The 21722-nt window shown below is 38.0% G+C and overlaps 3 protein-coding genes across 3 annotated transcripts in view; 1 reads left to right on the top strand and 2 right to left on the bottom strand.

The window, feature by feature from the left end:
• The window catches only part of LOC134672086 (zinc finger TRAF-type-containing protein 1 homolog), a 36997-nt gene extending 24992 nt beyond the window's left edge, over window positions 1-12005 (top strand). Inside the window, exons 5-6 of the mRNA XM_063529993.1 lie at window positions 9409-9611; window positions 10246-12005. Of these exons, the coding sequence (XP_063386063.1) occupies window positions 9409-9611; window positions 10246-10273 (231 nt within the window). The 3' untranslated portion in view covers window positions 10274-12005. The remainder of the gene's footprint in view (window positions 1-9408; window positions 9612-10245) is intronic.
• Window positions 1-21722, bottom strand: part of LOC134672067 (protein VAC14 homolog) — a 443464-nt gene that overhangs the window by 71097 nt on the left and 350645 nt on the right. The window lies entirely within an intron of this gene.
• On the bottom strand, window positions 14072-20545 carry LOC134672274 (WD repeat-containing protein 89). The gene is made up of 8 exons (XM_063530172.1): window positions 20297-20545; window positions 19931-20154; window positions 19649-19824; window positions 17783-17944; window positions 17224-17325; window positions 16598-16689; window positions 16155-16257; window positions 14072-14212 (listed from the first exon to the last, which is right to left on the bottom strand). Exons 1-8 carry the CDS (start codon window positions 20443-20445, stop codon window positions 14072-14074), a joined length of 1149 nt encoding a protein of 382 aa, XP_063386242.1. The 5' UTR covers window positions 20446-20545.

Raw genomic sequence — 21722 nt, 5'->3', positions numbered from 1 at the left:
AAAGTACGAAACACATACATCAGAGGAACATTTAAGGTCGCTAACGTCAGCGACAAATTGGCGGAAGGCCGCCTACGCTGGTATGGCCACGTCATGAGACGTGATGAAAGCCACATGACAAGAGCTGTACTAAACATAAGGGAGGGTAGCCGAGGCCGAGGACGACCCCTCATAACTTGGAGCAGCACCGTTAAAAGAGACATGGATATACATCATATATATTTTTTAGGTTTGTCATTCTCTTATTTTAGAAGTTGAAGGGGGGGGGGGGTGCACACAATTTACCACAAGTGTCTCTCGCGCAAACTATTCAGTTTAGAAAAAAATTATATTACAAACCTCAATATCATTTTTGTTTTGAAGACCTATCCATAGATACCCCACACGTATGGGTTTAATGAAAAAGAAATTTTAAGTTTCAGTTCTAAGTATGGGGGACCCCCAAAATTTTTTGTTTTTTTTTCTATTTTTGTGTTAAAATCTTAATGCGTTTCACAGAATACATCTACTTACCAAGTTTCAACAGTTCTTATAGTTTCGGAAAAAAGTGGCTGTGACATACGGACGGACAGACGCACAGACAGACATGACGAATCTATAAGAGTTCCGTTTTTTGCTATTTGGCTACGGAACCCTAAAAAGGAGGTATTAATTCGGTTTCGGGGCGCAGTACTGTGACGGCCCTGCTTGATGTCACGGACAACATTCTTTGCTCACAAGATAAGGGTATGTGTACACTGCTTGTGCTACTTGATTTTTCCAGGGCATTTGACTGTATTAATATAGACCTGTTACTATCAAAGCTAAGTTACTATGGATTTGATAATAGTGCTCTGCATTGGTTTCATAGTTATCTCACATTGCGGCACCAATATGTAAAGCTGTCCTCAAGTGATGGACCGGCCAAAGTCTCAGGAAAAATGCCCCTTTCCAGAGGTGTTCCGCAGGGGTCGATACTCGGCCCAATCCTGTTCATCTTATATACAGCAGACATACCAACTCACATCACACACTGCAAGTATGTATCATATTTATGCAGATGACATACAGATATATATTACTTGTAAACCTTCTGAAATTGACACTGCTATTCAAAAACTTAATGTAGACCTTGCAAGTATAGCCTCTTGGGCTTTAGATAATAGTTTAATGCTCAATCCTTCTAAAACAAAATATCTAATATATGGCACCAAAAATCAGCTGAACATAATCAGACCTACTGTAGATCTATTCCTATCAGGTGAACCCATTGAACGCGTATATGAGGCTCGAAATTTAGGCTTGATTATGGACAGCGAACTTAGGTTTGAGAAACATGTTACTGAATTTGTTAGAAACTGTTTTTACAGGCTCAAACTACTATATAATATACGACCATTTATCAACGAAACCTTGCGCACTCAGTTAGTTGAAGCTCTTGTTCTTTCCAAATTAAATTATATGGATTTAGTGTATGGTCCACGTCTCCTATCAAAAACAAAGCGACTTATACAGAGGGTGCAAAATGCTTGCGCCCGGTTCTGCTTCAATATCCCACATAGAGGCCATGTGACTCCTTTCTTAAATAAACACAGTGTTCTTAAAATGCTGCACCGTCGAAAGCTTCATCTAGCTTTCTATTCGGCATTGTAAAATACAAATCTCCGTCATATCTTTTTGAGAAGTTGTCTTGGATGTCCACTCGTAGATCACTTGGCGCACGTAATTGCAGCGTGCAGTTGGTAACTCCTCGACATGCTACAGCTGCCTTCCGTGGGAGTTTCAAGTACATGGCCACCCGTTGCTGGAATAACATTCCACCCCCTCTCAGGAACCTAGAAAGTATTATAAGTTTTAAAGCCAAACTCAAAATATTCACACTACAACACCAGCGGCAACAGGAAACTTTAAGGCATGACACTAGTTGCTTTTAAGGTAATTACTGGCGAATATACAGTACCGGTCAAAAGTTTAAGTTCACTCTGCGAAATAAGGTTATCATATGTAATTATGCTCAAATATAGAATATGTTTTGAATTTCAAACGTTTAATTGTTTCCACGACTACCAAATAACAATAAAAATACCTCTTGGAGGAATCGTTTTATGTTATTCGGAAAATTTGATCCATTTAATATTTTTGTTCCGTATTTCCTATGAGATTTCGTGAAGTTAGAAATCATTTAAAATGGGTCGCAAAGCCGATTTTAGTGTCGAAACTCGTGCTGTTATTGTAACTCTGTCAAATGAGGGCTACACGACGCGGAAAATCGCTGAAAAAATGAAGGTTTCTCAAACCGCTGTCGTGAGTACTTTGAAACGAAAACAAAAAACCGGTCTTAATTGCAGTCGATCTCGATCAGGTAGGCCAAAAGTCACGTCTAAAAGCGAAGACCAATTTATTTGCGTGCAGAGCAAACGCCAACGTACTCTAACTGCTCCAGAAATTTGCGAAGAACTCAACGCCACCCGAGAACAGCGAGTATCGGTTTCGACAGTGCAACGGCGTCTGCGAAACTATGGTCTAAAAGGTCGTATTGCTGCCAAAAAACCCTTGTTACGTAGTCAGAATAAAGTTAAGAGGTTGAAATGGGCCCAGAAACACAAAAACTGGACGTCTGAACAGTGGTCTAAAGTTTTATTTTCTGACGAATCGAAGTTTGAAATTTTTGGAGGGAGACGTCGTCAATATGTTCGACGACAAGTAGGCGAACGAATGATAAAGCAATGCGTGATGCCAACAGTGAAGCACGGTGGAGGATCAGTTATGGTCTGGGGATGCTTTGCGGGTGATAAAGTTGGTGATCTCGTGAGAGTCAATGGCATAATGGATAAGAAAATGTATTATAACATTTTGCAACGTCACGCTTTTCCATCTGGAAAACGGATTGTAGGCAGAGGTTTTGTTTTCCAACAAGACAACGATCCCAAGCATACGTCGAAGTTGTGCAAAAACTACATTTCATCCAAAGAGAACCAAAAAGAATTAAAATATATGGATTGGCCTCCTCAATCGCCCGACCTCAATCCGATTGAGTTGTTATGGGATGAATTGGACAGGCGTGTGAGAAAAATGCGGCCAACTAATAAAGAACAGCTTTGGGAATACCTATACATTTGTTGGAATAAAATTTCGACATCAACACTGCAAAAACTAATTACGCGAATGCCGAAAGTGTGTATGGCAGCATTGAAAGCAAAAGGCGGATATTTTGAAGAGTCTAAAGTTGGCAAAAACTGATCTTTTTTTATTTAATTGTGGTTTTAAATTAGAGAATTACCTTTAATTTATTATGTAATAAAAGATTATTAAATACTTTTATTAGTACATTGTGTTATAGCTTCATTTAACCGAATTTACAGAGTGAACTTAAACTTTTGACCGGTACTGTAACTACTCGTCAATAATTATATTAAGGTAATTATAATTATAAATAGAATATTTTTAGATTGAATTTTAATATGTATGTCCTAAATAGCAAGCAATTGTATAATAATAAATACCTGTTTTTATGTCCTTTCCTCACTGTAAGTAACCCAATGCGTCTGTATGTATAGTTTTGCTGTCATATCCCTTCTTTATCGCTGTCTGTTTGCGCGTGTGTTTTATCTGCCTTTTATGTAAGAGATATTTTCTTGATCTCTCCTTCACTTCTCACTTTGGTAAACAGAATAAACAGTGTGTTTGGTAACCTTTTTTAACGTTAATCACGTATGTAGTCTTATTTATTTATGTTGTTTGTTTGTATCCGAATATTTGTAATGTTTTCACAGTTATTCCATGTGTTTTATGTTTGAAATGTTCTAGTATTCTCAATTGTTATTGTTAGCACCCTGTCTGCGCGGCATTGCCTTTTAGGTTATCTGTCATTTGTCACACCCGTAGGCCAGATGGCGCTGGCAGCCGCCGCATGATTGCGTTCAGTTCTACGAGGCCGTGCCGTACAGCTGCGATCGTGGCCCACCAAAATGGACTCGCCGGAAAACCAGCGCCGACTCTCGGGTCAGCATTATGCTGAGGCGAGCCCATTTCGTGGTAAACAATTTGTAATTATGTTTGTATTAAAAGCCTTGCATGTTACTTTTGTATGTACACTAAGTTTATCACGAAAAATAAAATAAATGATTTATGAAAATGTTTTTTTAATGTTTGATATCTCCGTCATTTCGGGATCGATTTTGAAAATTCTTTTTTTAGTTGAGTTGTAACTTGTAAGTATATACATACAGATTGGTTCCGTCTTTGTCAAAACCCAATACTGATGGTGAGATTTATGAGGAATCGAGGGCACTCTTCAAATCTTCTAGGTGAATGAAATGATGATGATGATCCTTCCGGCCGATTTCGACCATGGCGACCACTTCGACTCCTAGTTAGCTCGGCACTCGTGCGCCCGAATATGGCTGACATAGCCGATCTTGGAGGTGAACCTCCGCGCACATTGAGGGCACGTGAGAACACCAGCCACATAGTGGTAGTGAATGGAAGCAGGCTGGCGCGCTTTCAGATCATCGCGTTGTGTCGAGGTCAACTTTACGTTGCTTCTCGAAATCGCGCACTTTGTCATGCACCAGCCTGCGCCACTCAGGACGTTGTGCTACATATAGTAGTAGGGTGGTTCACGTTTGTATGGGAAAAATTCAAACTCTAGCTAGAAGAAGCGGCACCCCCTTATTTTGTTACATTTATTATGTTGACAAAATACACCAAGTTTGTAATCTTATCTTAACTACAAGGGGGTGCTCAAACACTTAGAAATTTTTCAAATTGTATGAAATCCAAAAAAAATAAGTTAATAAAATTCTGAATAATACTCTTTTTTTTGGGTTTCAAACAACTTACAAAATTTCAACGTGGTGAGGCGTCCCCTTGTAGTTGAGATAAATTACGAAACTTGGTGTATTTTATCAATATAATAAGTGTAACTAAATAAGGGGGTGCCCCTTAGGAAAAAAAATGTTTTTTGAACCACCCTAACATATAGTGATACTGGTGTTTTTATAAACAAACCAAGCATTTACATTCAAAATTGTGACATTTGATGAAGTGAAACTGCTGATGATGATCAGAATGGAACTCTTCAACGACGCATAGCTCATGTTTGGGGATTTGTCCTCTTCGTTATGTTTGTTAAGCACGTTAGGTTTTTAAGTCACATTTTCGTCAAGCTCAAGTTCTAATGATGGGACACATAAAGAATCGAGGGAACTCTACAAATCTGAATGGCATTGTATAGTGACTTTTGTATTTTCATCAGGCAAACAAGGATTTACATTAAGAACAGTGGCATTTGATGAAGTGGTATTGCTGATGGTGATCAGAACGGAACTCCTCGACGACTTGTCTTTTTCTAATTGATTGTTAAGCAAGTTACCCCACTGGCAAAACAAGCAAGATTTTGAATTCGACTTCTACCTGAACCTGGACCCGGACGCGGACCCGGACTCGAGATCGCGAATTCGGACACGGACCCGTTTTCTATTTGGTTGGTGTAAATGGTGTTGGTGAATTTTTTGATTAATTCGGGCGAAAACTGGAAGGTTAGGTTAGGTATCATAAAATGTTCATGAAGAGAAATTGTAAGAGATGGTATCATTACCAACAACTGTGGAAAATACTGTTTGGTTACTCTTTATTTAAAAATAGCAAAATCAAATTGCATGATTTCATTCGTTTTCTCCACTGTACACAGAATAAGTAATGATGTTACTATATATGTTCAGAATATTATTTGAATAAACTTAGGATAGGATACTTAGGATAGGAAATAAAATGTGTGTTTTTATATCTTTAAACCCAATTACTAAGTAGACTGCACATACATTAAAGTCACATTAAAATTCCATTTTGCGAAATAGAGATTACAACATTTAACTTTGCAAAAGTAGATAATTGAAATCTTTTAAACGCAATAAAAATAGATTAGGTTAGATTCGAGCTACAATGACATTAGTTTGGGTTCAAGGCAAGGTTGCAGGGCCTCAACAAGGGAAAAAAAACTGGTCAAGTGCGAGTTCGGACTCGCGTTTCAAGGGTTCCGTACATCACACAATTTTCAACAATTTTTTTTTGTACATCAAACGTGACGTGAGTGAAACGTCTTGAAAAACCCGAATGAGTCAATCAAAAACCAGGTGTAACATGAAGTTTTCTGGCGTGGTGGCTTATATTATCTCTGCAACTATGCAAAGTAGCTTAGATAGGAAGATTAAATGCCGAACAGTAGTACAAGGTGTCCAAATGCGAAGCGCAAGTGTTTTAAAAGGGCGAAGAGAGATAATACCTACAGGGTGGCCAAAAAATAAATGCATTCCCGTAGCCGGGGAGGTTTTCGGATTATACTGAGCTTTACAACTTTTACTATGGGACCCCAACCCCGAAATCGCGAAAAAAAATGTATCCTCCCGTAGAAAACGGACCAGCCAAAATGTATGAAACAGCCAAATTTTTCCTCGCAATTTCGGGGTTGCACGTTGGCAACGGGAATACACTTAGTTAATTTTTGGCCACCCTGTTTAGTGCTTTTTAAAACACGTAACAATAGTAACCTAATCAATCAGTACTACACTTGTACCAATGCGGCTGTGTGCCAGATACAGCCTATAGTCACACCAATAAAAGTCTGCAGCGGATATGATAGCCCACGCAGTGTAAGTGTTATTAATACGTCATAATTTTATAGAAGTTTGACGTTTAATATGACACTTGCACTGCGTGGGCTATCAAAATCGCTGCAGACTTTTTACGGTCTAGTCGTATTTTTTGTCGTCATTCCGACTCATGCTTGAAGTTAGCTTCAAGCGTGAGTCGTAATGGCACGCCTCTTCGGGACGCTTCGGGCCTTCGGCCTTATGCGGATATCGGTCTAGGGCCTTCGCAAATAGCTGTCTACATCACGTTTCACTTAAACTATTGCGGCTGTGTCCCTAAAAAACCTAAACCGCATTTTTGTTCTTAAATCCGACTCACGCTTGACGGTAGATTTCTAACAGGTTTTCCTGTCATCGTTAGGTAAAGGACTATTATGAGTAATTTTTTCAGAATTTTAGACCCTGTAGTTTAGGAGATAGAGGGGGGGGAATGGTCATTTTTTGTCTTATTTCTTGAATAACTTCTAAATTTTTTATTGTAAATTTATAAAAAAAATATATTTGAGATTCTCACAATGAGCTCTTTCGTTTGATATGTAACACGACATAGTTTGCAAAACTTTGTTTTTAAATTTTATCTTTTACCCCCCAAAAGTAGCCCTTATGTTTGAAATTCATTTGTTGACGTTACATATTCGTCTTTGGGTCACAGACTTACATAAGTGTACCAAATTTCAACTTAATTGGTCCAGTAGTTTCGGAGCAAATTGGCTGTGACAGACGGACGGACAGACAGACGCACGAGTGATCCTATAAGGGTTCCGTTTTTTCCTTTTGAGGTACGGAACCCTAAAAAGGGGGAGGGACTGTAATGTTGGCCTGGCTCAGTGAGCCAGAACTCACCCACTAATCCCTACTACTGCCGTAAGCAGGTAATGAATTCCCAATGTATTAAGTTTAGGTTTAATAAATTATAAATATATTTTATTAATAACATAATAATATACAAATATGTATAATCATAAAGTAATAAATAAGCCTACAGCTACAGCTATTAATAATGTCCGTAATCTGTATAATTCCAAAATACGGATCGCTCGGATGCGGATGCTGCTTACATAATCTCGTCTGTCAAGGTGTTTCGGCAGGAAAGGCCTTGGCAGACTTATAAATTCCTGAAATGAGGGTTCATACCTACCGACTAGAATTGGTTTCATGGTGGTATCAGATGGGTTAGTGTACGGTAACCGATGGTCATCTTGCTTATAATCTCGTCTGCCAAGGTGTTTCGGCAGGAAAAACCTTGGCAGACTTATATATTTCTAAAATGGGGGTTCATACCTACCGACTGGAATTGGTTTCATGGTGGTATCAGATGGGTTAGTGTAGGGTAACCGATGCCGACCTTGCTTACATAATCTCGTCTGCCACGGTGTTACGGCAGGAAAAGCCTTGGCAGACTTATATATTCCTGAAATGAGGGTTCATACCTACCGACTGGAATTGGTTTCATGGCGGTATCAGATGGGTTAGTGTACGGTAACCGATGGTCATCTTGCTTATAATCTCGTCTGCCAAGGTGTTTCGGCAGGAAAAACCTTGGCAGACTTATATATTCCTAAAATGGGGGTTCGTACCTACTGACTGGAATTGGTTTCATGGTGGTATCAGATGGGTTAGTGTAGGGTAACCGATGCCGACCTTGCTTACATAATCTCGTCTGCCAAGGTGTTTCGGCAGGAATAGCCTTGGCAGACTTATATATTCCTGACATGAGGGTTCATACCTACCGACTGGAATTGGTTTCATGGTGGTATCAGATGGGTTAAATTAGGGGTCCCGTTGGCCACCTTTGAGAGCGTCTGCCAAGCACTTCCGGCTAAAAAAATACTGGCAGACTTCGCTTTTATGTGTCTACATGTAAATTTCTAACTGCTGCCATAATTATTATTTCGGTATCAGATGGGTTAAATCAGCCCCCTTTTTTCGCACCGGAAGTGGCCTTCTTTTTCGTACTTTCGGCAAGTTCCGCCGTGGCAGACTATCGAATTCGGACTTAGCATCACTTTTATGGTTTCCCATTGTGTATTTCATCGTGGTATCAAGTCGGTTAAAAAATTTGCGGCCGGCTCTTCTACTATTGTCGATATGAGAGTACGGCGTGGGAGTGTTTGGAGTGTTATTTTTAGTGTTTTTTACCGTTTTTGGTTCAAATATTGGAATTTAACATCTTATGAAATCATTATTAGGTACTATTGTACCTAATAATAATTTCACCACAATCCTAACTTGTTAAATTTCAGTTTAACATTTACTAGGTTATCGATATATCGACAAATGTGTCGATAGACGCACATCACTATTTTCCATAAGTGGCAAATTGTTTTCGTGCAACGTTTTTTGTGATTGATTTTTATGCATTAATTTCATAATTATCGTTATTTAAGTGTTTATTTGTGTTAAGTATATTATAAACTAATGTTTTTAAACGTAAACTTGTGAGATCCGCGAGTAGTAACTTAAAAATCTTCAATTTCTTAGTGACTGGTATATTGCTTAATAGCAGAAAAAATAGTGAATATTATTACTCCAAGTGATTATTTATTGATTAAGCACATTATACTTATTGTGTGTGTGAAGTTTTAAGTGTGTAGCTGTAATACATCAAAAGTTACAAGTAAGTGAAATAATGCCTAACCGCTGACTCTCGTCAAAACATGCCCGTATTGGGCGGTGACGGAGCGATTAAATAGCCCGTAGGTAAAGGGTTAAAGTAAAGCAACGAAACGGCAGAAATATTTTTTTGTAAATCTAAATCGCAATCGCATGTAATTTCCAGTTAATCCTGAAGAGCAAGACGCTGTCGCCCCTGCACGTGCAGTGGGTGGGGCTGCGCGGGCCGTACGGCGAGGCGGGCGTGCGCGCGCGCGTGCAGCAGCACGTGTTCGCGGACGACGGCCCGGAGGCTCCTCCGCAGCCTCTACCGCTGCACGACCACGCCGACACCAACAGACTGCTCGCTAACAAGGCCATACACTTCAGGTGACCGATCAGAATAAATATAGAGCTGCGACTCGCCCGTCCCGACATCGAATGCGTCCTCGTCTATAACACATCACAAATCACATCACGCGAACTAGGAAAATATAAATAAAAAATCCTATACGGCCATTCTGACACTGAACGCGTCTCCAATTTAGACGAAATTAATAACTAGCTTAAATCTAAAATTTACAATTCATCGTTTTATTCAAATCATACAATTACATAAACCATGAATACAACTAAACCTAATAGAAATTAAAACTTATACCTAAACATATTCAATCATCAAATTAATAAATTAAAAAAACACAAGTCAAAAACAAAGCAGTCAACCGTCAGTCAAATATTCCACCCCGCGTCATCCCTGGCGCAAAGGTGCCCAAAACGCTTGCCGCATTACCGCGCTGAATCGCGATGGACAACCTCTGCACCAGGAATGACCCGGAGCGGGGATCCAGGCCTCTATCTCGCAATCGGTTCCCAACCTCCTTAAAAAACTCTCTAGCCTCTGAGCACCAACAGCCAGCCGTTTCGACTGCCAGAGGCACAAACAAATAGCCGTCCAATTTAGACTGCAAAAAATATATGTACAAGTGTGGACAAATAATAAAATACCGCCCTATCGTTCCAGACTCATAATGTTCCTGACGTCGAAGTGATCAGCTGGGCCCGCGCTCGGGCAGCGGTTCCTGCAGCGCACGCGCCGCATCCTGCTGCTCGTGCGGCAGTACTGCCTGCTGGTCGAGGGACAACTCAACCGATATACTCCACGGGAAATACTTCCGTGAAACCACCACAGACGTCTGGACTTAGAGGGTCTACTGCCAATGTCGAACAATCTCGTTAGTATCTGCCTCTATCGATCGTTCGAATATGCAAGATAGACAGGCAGATATAGGCAGACCGTAAAAAGTCTGCAGCGATTTTGATAGCCCACGCAGTGCAAATGTCATTTTAAACGTCAAACTTCTATCAAATTAGGACGTATAAATAACACACTGCGTGGGCTATCAAACCCGCTGCAGACTTTTATTGGTGCGACTATAAATTTTATTTTTTCAATATTGACAGTAGGCCCTCAGAGCCTGATTATTTATTGGATCTTATTAACGTCTATAGTTAGTAGTCGTGAGTTATAGGACTGACTAATTTCCTTGACCATGGACAGATTAATAGCCAATGGAAGACGCACCCTACATAAGCTGTAGTTATCAGAATTAAGAACCTTTATGTAACGGAAAATAATTTCTAATCTATGGCGCCTGGTTTTTAGGGTTCCGTACCCAAAGGGTAAAACGGGACCCTATTACTAAGACTTCGCTGTCCGTCCGTCCGTCCGTCCGTCCGTCCGTCCGTCTGTCACCAGGCTGTATCTCACGAACCGTGATAGCCAGACAGTTGAAATTTTCACAGATGATGTATTTCTGTAGCCGCTATAACAACAAATACTAAAAACAGAATAAAATAAAGATTTAAATGGGGCTCCCATACAACAAACGTGATTTTTGACCAAAGTTAAGCAACGTCGGGAGTGGTCAGTACTTGGATGGGTGACCGTTTTCTTTTTTGCTTTTTTTGTTTTTTTTTGCATTATGGTACGGAACCCTTCGTGCGCGAGTCCGACTCGCACTTGCCCGGTTTTTTTCTTTACAAAATAATCAGATGCCCAAGGTCGGTATTCCAGCTGTCCAATATCTTGGTCCAATGTGCATTGCGTCTCACTCTCTCATCAAGCAAAATGTGAGATGCAAATACACATTGGACAAAAAAAATTTACAGGTGGAATACCACCCATAGACAATAACTGAATTTATTCCGATTTTTAGGATTCCGGTTTTTAATTTCTGATAATTTCAGTCCGTGTAGGATGCACCCGAAATCGGGTTTTAAATTCAGGTGAGTCTGTGATGCTCCTACCCTAATACACTTGTCCATCTATTCCCACAGATAGGCTTTCAATACTATCTCCTTACCCTTTTTATGTCTTGTCTGTAAATATTTATGTTTTTAGGGTTCCGTAGCCAAATGGCAAAAAACGGAACCCTTATGGATTCGTCATGTCTGTCTGTCTGTCCGTCCGTATGTCACAGCCAGTTTTTTCCGAAACTATAAGAACTATACTGTTGAAACTTGGTAAGTAGATGTATTCAGTGAACCGCATTAAGATTTTTACACAAAAATAGAAAAACAACAATAAATTTTGGGGGTTCCCCATACAGAACTGAAACTCAAAAATTATTTTTCATCAAACCCATACGTGTGCGGTATCTATGGATAGGTCTTCAAAAATGATATTGAGGTTTCTAATATATTTTTTTTCTAAACTGAATACTTTGCACGAGAGACACTTCCTAAGTGGTAATATGTGTGCCCCCCCCCTGTAACTTGTAAAATAAGAGAATGATAATACTAAAAAAATATATGATGTACATTACCATGCAAACTTCCACCGAAAATTGGTATGAGCGAGATCTAGTAAGTAGTTTTTTTTATACGTCATGAATCGTGAACCGCAATTTTATTATGTTACTTGCTGCTACGGAACCCTTCAACTTCATGGGCGAGTCCGACTCGCACTTGGCCGCTTTTTTCTTTGTCATAAGCCGCTCTCTGACGCTTTTATTAGAAACAAACATCTCCTCTACCGATATTACCAAAATGTATAGTGATCAGTATATATATATTATGATTATCTATGGGTTTCATTGTCTATGGGTTTGATATTACGGAGCGGAAATTGCCAAACTACAGTCAAAACGTTTTTATGCCATCGCCTTAGTATTTTATATAACTAAGTCGCGTAAAATTATATGAAACGGGCTTATAGCACTGAACAAAAGTTCAAAACATATATTTTATTTTTGCGTACTTTGTCATGTAAAATATTATTGCAGGCACAAAATGTAGGAAGTAACTTGTCGGTATGTTTGTATGTGAGGCGGAAAACTGAAGTTTTATGTTAATGTGTATGTAGTTCTCTAATATTTTTGTTTTAGAGAAATCTTGACTGTTGATTAAATCATGGTTTGAATGACTTTACATCACTCATTATACTTTTTCTTTCTTTTTTTAAAATAAAAGTGTTCGAGATTAGACTATATTTGAGTACAAATTTACATTAATTGGGATTTAATTTTTAGGCTAATTTTATGTGTGCCGTCATAGAGTAATAAATGTTTATATGAATAATGCATGGAAATGGACAGAATTGTGAAATGAACTTTATTTAGATAGAGCTTAAAATTATGATATCTCATTGATGTTATATTTTAAATTGTATTATGCTTTATAAAGCAAAAGATATTGTTTATATCGTTTTGAAAGGAGTTCTGTATCGGGTCGAATTAAGAGATTATTATTAATGTTTAGAGTTTATTTTTCGGGTCCTTTTCACGAAGGTGCAACTAGATGGCGACACCGGCGTGTTTTATTCAGTGTTGCCATTTCATATTGCAAAAGATTAACTTTTTTTTAATAGTCTTTCCAACTGTCATTATTTGGGCACGAAATTCGGTCAAGGATGGCAACATTGATTAATTATCTGCCTTTTATAAGACTGAAATGGTTGGACGGACTATGAAATTTAATGTGAAGTAAAAGAAATATTGTTGACTTGGTGGTAAAACCTTTGTGAGACGGATTCGTATAGATGTGTGCGTGGTTTAATGTATTTACACTAGTGTGAGTGTTCCGTTAGTCGTAACAGAATGAATTTGCGTTTATTCATATTTGGCTGCTTAGTGGATAATAAAGAGATAAGTTATTGAATTATTGATTTTAATTTATGCCCCAACACTGATATCATTACGTTTTTAGCGCCTTGCCAACGAGCGTTGACAGTTACTTTAAAAAGCTCGTATCTTGTAACTTGGATGGTGTCCAATGTGTATTGCGTCTCATATTTTGCTTGATGAGAGAGTGAGACGCAATGACATTGGACAGGTGGAATGTCCCCTTATGTGTTGCTTTGGATGGGTATATTGAATGGGTAATTTTTTCATTGTATTTCTAAGAGAAATTTATCTGAACATACTTCTTAGGTCTTATGCTAACCACCGTTTAAATATTCTGTATGTATTTTATACAATCGTGATATAATAGAGAGCTTTTCAGTCGAGTACCGTGTTTAGGCAACGAAGCTTGCTGTTGGCTAATAGGTCAAGCAATAAGAAGGTATAGAGGGAAATGCTAGGAACACAAGAAGTGAGGTACGAAATTGAAAAGCTTGATTATGTCACCATTGTATACAATACTATACCGCGGCGAGCTGTGATTGGTCAATTTTATGATAGTTGACTAAACCGTTTCGAAATGAATATTATAGTTGAGTTGGGAGCCCATACATTAAAAGTACCCAATTGTAGTTTGGTATACGAGATCTTAATTCAGCAATTAAAGTCGACGAGTAGGAAAAATAAAATAATGAAACAGTAGTATATTTATGTACAATATATTGGTCAGTAAGGCTTGTGGCGCACCCTCATCTTGTGCATGGAGCTGGCTAGCTTGTGTCCGAGGCCGTTCTGCTCGGGGGACTCCCCGCGCGGGGCCCACACGCTGATGAGGCCCGACTCGCCCGTCGTCACCAGGATGTCCCTCTGTGGACAATCGATAAATATCAGGGGAGGGGATGTGTTACATAATTAACATAATATATTGTATCACACCGTAGAGATATGGCGCAAAGAACAACACGCAAAACAACAGACCACCTGGGCCCAGTTTTATAAAGTTACAAGTTTACAGGCGTTTACTGGCAACACTTGCACCGTTTTTTACAATTTGCGTTTTATAAAAGTACTGTGTTACAATTTTACAGGTTACAGGTACAAGTGCCTGTAGCTCAACCATAGACGAAAATACGGGAGTTTTATAGTTTTAAACTCATAATCGAACAAGCGTTTTATAAAAATATTGTAAATTACAAGTGTAGATTGGTACACTTGTAACAAAAACTTACATACGTCTTGAGTCCTGTAACAGCACAACAGCAGTTACTTGTAGACTCGTTTTCTGAGAGATTTTAAACTTTACTCTTTATTGTTAAGCACCAACGCCAACGATTGTGCCAGGGCATGCATACTTTTCCATGCACCTTATCAGTTTTTGTTAATGTATCTGAAATATATAGTAAATAGGAAATAAAGTGACAATATGTTTGATATTGATTTTATTGACGATTCGTTTTATTTTATCTACTAGGAAATGGTAAGGGATTATTGCCGATATTTGTCGTTGATTTATTAGCATTCGTCTCTTTATTTAAGTATAGTGCATTCACATTATGGTAAAGTGTACTATTCATAATTTTCGATACACACCGTATTTATCTTTGAGCCGCTACCGAAACGATACATTTTAATGTAAGAATGTGAAAGAGTACTTATTTACATGTTATTTACTTATTACTTAAATATTTCATTAAATCTAACTAAATCTGAATCTGAAAACGGCCCAAAAAGTATATCCTTGGCATGGAACGCCGCTCTCAACCACTCGATTTTTCCTTCATTTCTGGCCATTTTTCCAGTAGTCAATATTTTACAGCAAACAAAAACACATAATTTAGTAGAGAACCGAGTATCTATGACACACGTTTTTTTTTTAAATAGTGATGTCCTTCACACCTGTAGATTTCACATGTAATCGAGATTGACCGTGGTTCTTTACAACTGTAATTATTTATGTGTATTTATAAAACACCTGTAGCCGTTCACAGTGCATTACAGGTGCCTGTAGCCTGTACTCTTGTAACCTGTAACTTGTAACTTTATAAAACTGGGCGAAGTTGAAGTTGTTAGAGCCATAAGTTAAAAGAAAAAAATAGTAGTTTGTGTTACAAGGGATCAAAATGATATATTTCCGTCAAGGGCGTACTGCATTGTATCCTGAGCGTAATGAAGGATTCAAGTGTTAACGCCCAAGACGAAATAATTTTGATACCGTGTGACACATACTGCTTTTCACACCATCTATGAGGAAAATAAAAAAAACTTAGTGTTGACACAATCTGATGCTTAAACAGATTATTTAAGCTCTTAGAGGATATAACCAACGGAGACGCCATGTCTATAATTTTCGGTACAAAATAGTCTGCCGTTTTTTGCGGGGGAGGGGTATCAAATGTATACGTAACCTAAACATAGCCGTGTCAGATAAACGTCAGTCCATACATGTGGTTGACATGTCGTTGACCATTGGCCGCCTATTTTCGACAGAGGGGAACGCCTGTTAATGACCACTCCGTTGGTTATATTCTCTAAGTTTAAGCTAATAAAATAATGTACAAAAAAAATTAAAAATAATGTGCTTGAACAGAAAAGTGTCACTTTCTTCCCTGATAGGAGGGATCAATCCTAGCAGGGAAGAAAAAGCTCATTTCCGAATAGGTGGTGTGAAAAAACAATTACTTCTACAGTTTTTATGCCTATCAAAATTGAGCCATGTAATCTTCATAACAAATGCTCCATTGAGCGTGAGAGAGAGTTGTCGGAAAGAGAACATGAAACCTAAAAGCTGTGTGTTGTCGGGTGTACATACCTCTGCATTGTAGGCGCAGCACCTCACGACCTGCTTGTTCCCGGCGAAGTTGGTGGTCGGCTGCAGCTTCTTACTGGTGGCCGTCACCGAGCGGAGGACGCTCCTACAACATTATTTACATTTACAAATACTCTTTATCGCACACCTCAATAAAAGAAAACAGAAACACAAGCAGAGTTAAACAACGGGCGGTCTTATCGCTAAAAAGCGATCTCTTCCAGACAACCTCTGGGCAGCGAAAATATTGTCTTAAGGTTTAAGGTTTTGCCGTAAACGTTTCATATAAAGCTGCCTTTGCAATAAGTTGCTTGTTTTTTGCAATAACATTTAGGAAATGTCAGTTAACAGTGTATATGTTTCACATAGATAGAGGGAATCCTGTTTTTCATAGCCACCTGATGATATTGTATCACGGCGTGCGGTGGTAAACGAGAAGGCCTTACCCTGTGCCCGCGTGTGATCCGGCTAAGATGACGCACTCGCCGTCGGCCGAGCGGTACGTGTCCACCAGGTAACAGTCGTCGCCGCGGCTACGCTGTAAACACAAAGTTATTAATTCATTTGGTGACCTTATCTCAATAGACGCATAGCAAGCTGCCTCGAGAGGAAATTGCCGCGCGAAGCAGCTCGGTCGGTGGAGACTTGCCTCGTCCGAGGCAATGCGGCCGCGAGTGCGTTTACTTTGCCAAAGGCACGTGTATACGGCTCGGTCGGCTCGTTCTGCGTGGTCCCCGCCTATTAAAATAAGGCTTATGGGCAGTCGGCAGTCAACGATTTATTTATTTAATCTTTATTGCACAAAAGAAAATACCATCGTACAAAAGGCGGACTTAATACTATGAGGCATCCTCTACCAGTCAACCTTCGAAGACGACGGTATACGGTAGCGGCTTAATCTAGTTGTACTATAAATCGAACCGTGATGGGCAGACACTTGGCAGATTTTACGTTTTCCAGTAAAAAAAAACATTTATTCAGAAGAAATAAACCCTATTTTACAAACGTTTTTCTTCTGCCAAACTGCAGGGCAGTTTGTTGGCAGAGGGAAGGGGAAGGGGAGTTAGCCTACCTTGATGGTCCGGGAGATCTTGTCGCGGTCGTAGCTCCGAATGAGGTCGCCGCGCTCCGTGTCCCACACTTGCAGGTCGCTGCTCTGAGTCACGCACGATGCCTGCCGTGGACAATAAATAATTGCAGATGGATCGAATATCGAAACATATCCTAAGTTTAGGAATTTTTAAGTTAGCTCCTTGATGAAATTAGTCTAAATCCAATGTTTAACTGGTTATCCTTAACTTTTGTTGCCTAGGTGTTAAGAAAAAAATAAGGAACACAAGCAGTAGGGATGTGTGTTAGAGTGGTATTCCGCTTGTCCAAGATCTTTGTCCAATGTGTAGTTGTGTCTCACATTTTGCTTAAAAAAAGGTGACATGCAATTCAAATTGGACAAAGATTTTGGACAAGCGGAATACCACCCTTATGACCAAATTTTAAAGCTAAATGTTGTTTAGAGCTTTGCATACAACATAACATTAATTTTATTACATATAAAAACCTATATCACCAAACTGTGTAAGTTTGACTAGTCTTTTCTATAATTTAGAGTTTTCGAGTGTTGCATCGTATACCTGTGTGTCACTAAGCCACGTGATCTTCTCTATAGAGTTCTCCACATTGAGTGAGTATGTGAGTGCATCGTCTTCATTGGGCTCCATGATGTTGAAGATGTTGAGAAGTCCATCATCTGATCCAGATGCTAATATGCTGGGTTTTTTCTTGTGGAATTTCACCTGGAATAATAATGAGACTTTTAATTGAATAAAAGGTAAAAGACTTTTAACAATGTTGTTGCTCATAACATAATAGAGGATCGGCACTGAATTTACTTAAGTCCTACTTAAATGGTAGAATACAAAGGGTCGATGTGAATGGACAGCGATCACCTGGGTCATTGGTCTCTATGGGTGTACCACAGGGGTCAATATTGGGGCCTTTCCTGTTCCTTATTTACATAAATGACTTGCCATTCCTTGTTAAGACCCACCATGATATAGTATTGTTTGCAGACGACACCTCACTTATTTTCAAAGTCAAACGACAGCAACAAGCTTACAATGATGTAAACAATGCTATTTCAAAAGTAGTAAATTGGTTCAATGTTAATAATTTAATGTTAAATGAGAAAAAAACTAAATGTATTAAGTTTGTCACTAGTAGTAACGTAAGGCATGTGCAAGCAAGTGTCATTGTGAAGGATGAGGAATTGGAATTAGTTGATAGTACAGTTTTTCTTGGTATAACTTTAGATTCTAAACTCCAGTGGGGTCCCCATATTGCTACTCTTTCGAATAGACTGAGCTCTGCAGCTTTTGCAGTGAGCAAAATCCGTCAGTTAACTGATGTGAAAACAGCTCGATTAGTATATTTTAGTTACTTCCATAGCATTATGGCATATGGTATTTTACTGTGGGGCGGTGCTTCAGAGATAAATACCATTTTTGTTCTGCAGAAGAGGGCTATTCGAGCAATATACAAAATGAATCATAGAGACTCACTTAGAGATAAATTTAAGGAAATTGACATAATGACAGTGCACTGTCAATACATTTATGAGAATATTCTGTATGTACATAAAAATATTGTAAATTTTAGGAAAAATTGTGAAATCCATAATATTAATACTAGAAATAAACATAAGTTCGCAGTGCCCTTCACTCGGCTCCATAAAATTAAAAAATCATTCATGGGTAATTGTGTAAGATTTTATAATAAACTTCCAAACCATATTACTGAATTATCTATTAATAAATTTAAGAATTATGTAAAGCGTAAACTTATTTCCAAAGCTTATTATACCACACAGGACTACATGAATGATAATACAACGTGGGATTAATTGTTATTCGAAATTATTATTTATTTATTAGGTATATTTGATTATTGATGAGGAAATTGATATTCCGATGTAATACTATCTACTTGTTTGTTACTTATGCTTTTTTTGACATTTAGATTTTATTCTAGAAATTCTAGACTAGTATTTTTTTATACAATTTTTTTTTTAATGTTTGACGATCCTTTTGTGAAATTCTTAGTGTTAAATTTGACATGTATAATAATCCAATTTTATTATGGAATAATATTAACATCAATAAATTGCTCTGATAATTAGATTAAGATTAATTACGATTCATAAGAGCTTGTTGCTAGGCCTACATGAATAAAGTATATTTTGATTGATTGATTGATTAACATTGAGACAAATTTTATAATCACTAAAGAAAAATATACATAAGAGTTTGATGTTTTGGTGTAAGAAATTAAAAATATGGTACAATGAATATGTTTTCTATTTTTCTTTCTAATGGCTGATACAACTGTTATACAATATACATGGTGTAGCAGAATAGCACACGCACACTTTTAGAACTCTACTAACACATTGGTCATTGAAATTGATGAACACAAATGTAGATTGAAGATTGAACACTCACCTGAGTGATATCATCAGTGTGTGAGTTCCAGTAGCCGCCCAGAGGCTTGGTTATGCGCTGATCCCAGAACACAAGGTACGCATCATTCTGCACTGTCTGACTGCCAGCACAGAGTACTCGGCTGTTGCAGGACACGTCCATGCACAAGTATGGACGGACTATCTGCTCTTCCTCATCTGGAAAAATCAGGTTATGTTTTATTACATTTTTACAATGCATTTTCCCTCTAACTTACGCCGTAAGTGCCGCGAAATGTGCCCTTTTATGTGTATCTAAATCTACCTTTATACTCCTGCACACAGCTCCCACTAGACCTCGTGTCCCACAACTTCACCAGCCCGTCCTGCCCACACGAATGCAGGAGGTGCTCCTCTTTATGCAAGAACACCACATCCGTCAGCTCCTTCTTGTGGCCGCTGAGCTTGCACACCTTGCTCAGCGACGTGTTTGTCAGCTGGTATACCTCGATACTGTTGTCTAATAGAGTAACGGCTACTTTTAATGACCTGGAAATCAAATTCAGATGTAAACATGTGGTAAACGTTATAAGTGAAAAAGTATAATATAGCTAGTAATGTTCGTTTATTATCGCATAAAATTAATTGGAAAATGCTTTTAAAAGTTTAACTGACATGATTCAGTACTCACTTAGTTGTGGCTAACTTATTTATATACGATTTCTTAAGCGACACTGCAGTTTCTGTTAATAAATTGTATTTTTTACTAAACAATTGTTCTATCTCGTCTGCCCCTACTATGTCTCGGTCCTCCTCTTCTGTGTCAATTATGTCTGCCATTCTTTGTAGATTTTAAACGTAATTTCATATAAATTTATTTGAAAAACTGCATGTAAACAAATGTACACAACACGTGTGTAACTAGAAATTTCACGTCAGTTTGACAATTGACATTTTTTTTTTTTTTTTTAAATTTATTGAAGCATTGGCAACACGGCCATCAGCTTAAACATGAATATTACATAAACAATTATAATATTAGAACCTTAACTACATAAAATATTACACACACAACTTAAAAAAACTATCAATCCATATAACAAAAGTGTCGGACATTTACAAAAAATACAAACAACAAATTACATAAAAAAAAAACAATTAATTATTTACAAAAGGCCGAAAGTGTTTTTGGCAAAGTCAAATATAACTTTATATAATACAAAGTGCCTTAAAAGTTCTTGTACGGATGTTGGAATTTTTGTGTTTTTTAATACGTCACTACAAGTGCAAATAAATAATAATCTCTGAATATTAAAAATGGGGCAATTAAAAAATAGATGGTCTAAATTACAATTTTTAGCGGGACAAAAGTTACAAACAGAAGTAGTTGATAATTTTAACCTAAGAAGATGGGCTGGGAAATGGCAATGGCCAAGACGCAGCCGACACAAACTTTTAATAAACTCTCTGCCTGAGTAAACGTTCCCTTTTTCGAACCAGGCAGAGGTTGACGGGTCGGGCTGAATCTCAGCCAGCCATTTCCCTTTAATATTTCTGGAACTATTTAAAGAAATTTTCCACCGTTTTAGCATGATATCTTTAAGAGATTTGAATAAATCCGTACGAGGAACTTTAAAACTACAAATTTCAGAATTCACTGTATGTTTAGCAAGAGAGTCAACAATTTCATTGCCCAGTACACCTGAATGACCAGGAACCCAGCAAAACTCTACATTGATTTTACAGTTAGATAGATCATCAAATAGCTTTCGCAACTCATAAATTAAATAATTAGCGTTTGCTACAATTTGTTTTGATGAAAGAGCTTGAAGAGCACTCATAGAATCAGATAAAATCAAAAAGTTATGAGACGCAAAATCATTACACTTAATGTACATCAAAGCATAAATCATGGCTAGAATTTCGGCTGAATAAATTGAAAAATAAGTATTACAGGAAAATACTTTGCCTGAATTAATAGAAGAATCATAGAAAGCAAAGCTAGTGCGAGTATTGGTTTTAGATCCATCAGTATAGATCTTAATATAATCAGACTTATCATTTAAAAATTCGTAACATTCATATTTAGATTTAAAATTAATTATAAAAACCGGAAT

The sequence above is a fragment of the Cydia fagiglandana genome, chromosome 16 (genome assembly GCF_963556715.1).
Source record: "Cydia fagiglandana chromosome 16, ilCydFagi1.1, whole genome shotgun sequence".
NCBI classification, from domain to species: domain Eukaryota; kingdom Metazoa; phylum Arthropoda; class Insecta; order Lepidoptera; family Tortricidae; genus Cydia; species Cydia fagiglandana.
This window is presented reverse-complemented; position numbering and strand designations above follow the sequence as displayed.

Excerpts from the sequence above, each read along its gene's own strand:
- LOC134672274 (XM_063530172.1), bottom strand. The coding sequence starts at position 20,445 with ATGGCAGACATAATTGACACAGAAGAGGAGGACCGAGACATAGTAGGG. Across the intron at positions 17,326-17,782 it reads CGTGGCTTAGTGACACACAG|GCATCGTGCGTGACTCAGAG; the intron begins GTATACGATGCA and ends TGTCCACGGCAG. Across the intron at positions 16,690-17,223 it reads AGATCTCCCGGACCATCAAG|CGTAGCCGCGGCGACGACTG; the intron begins GTAGGCTAACTC and ends TTGTGTTTACAG.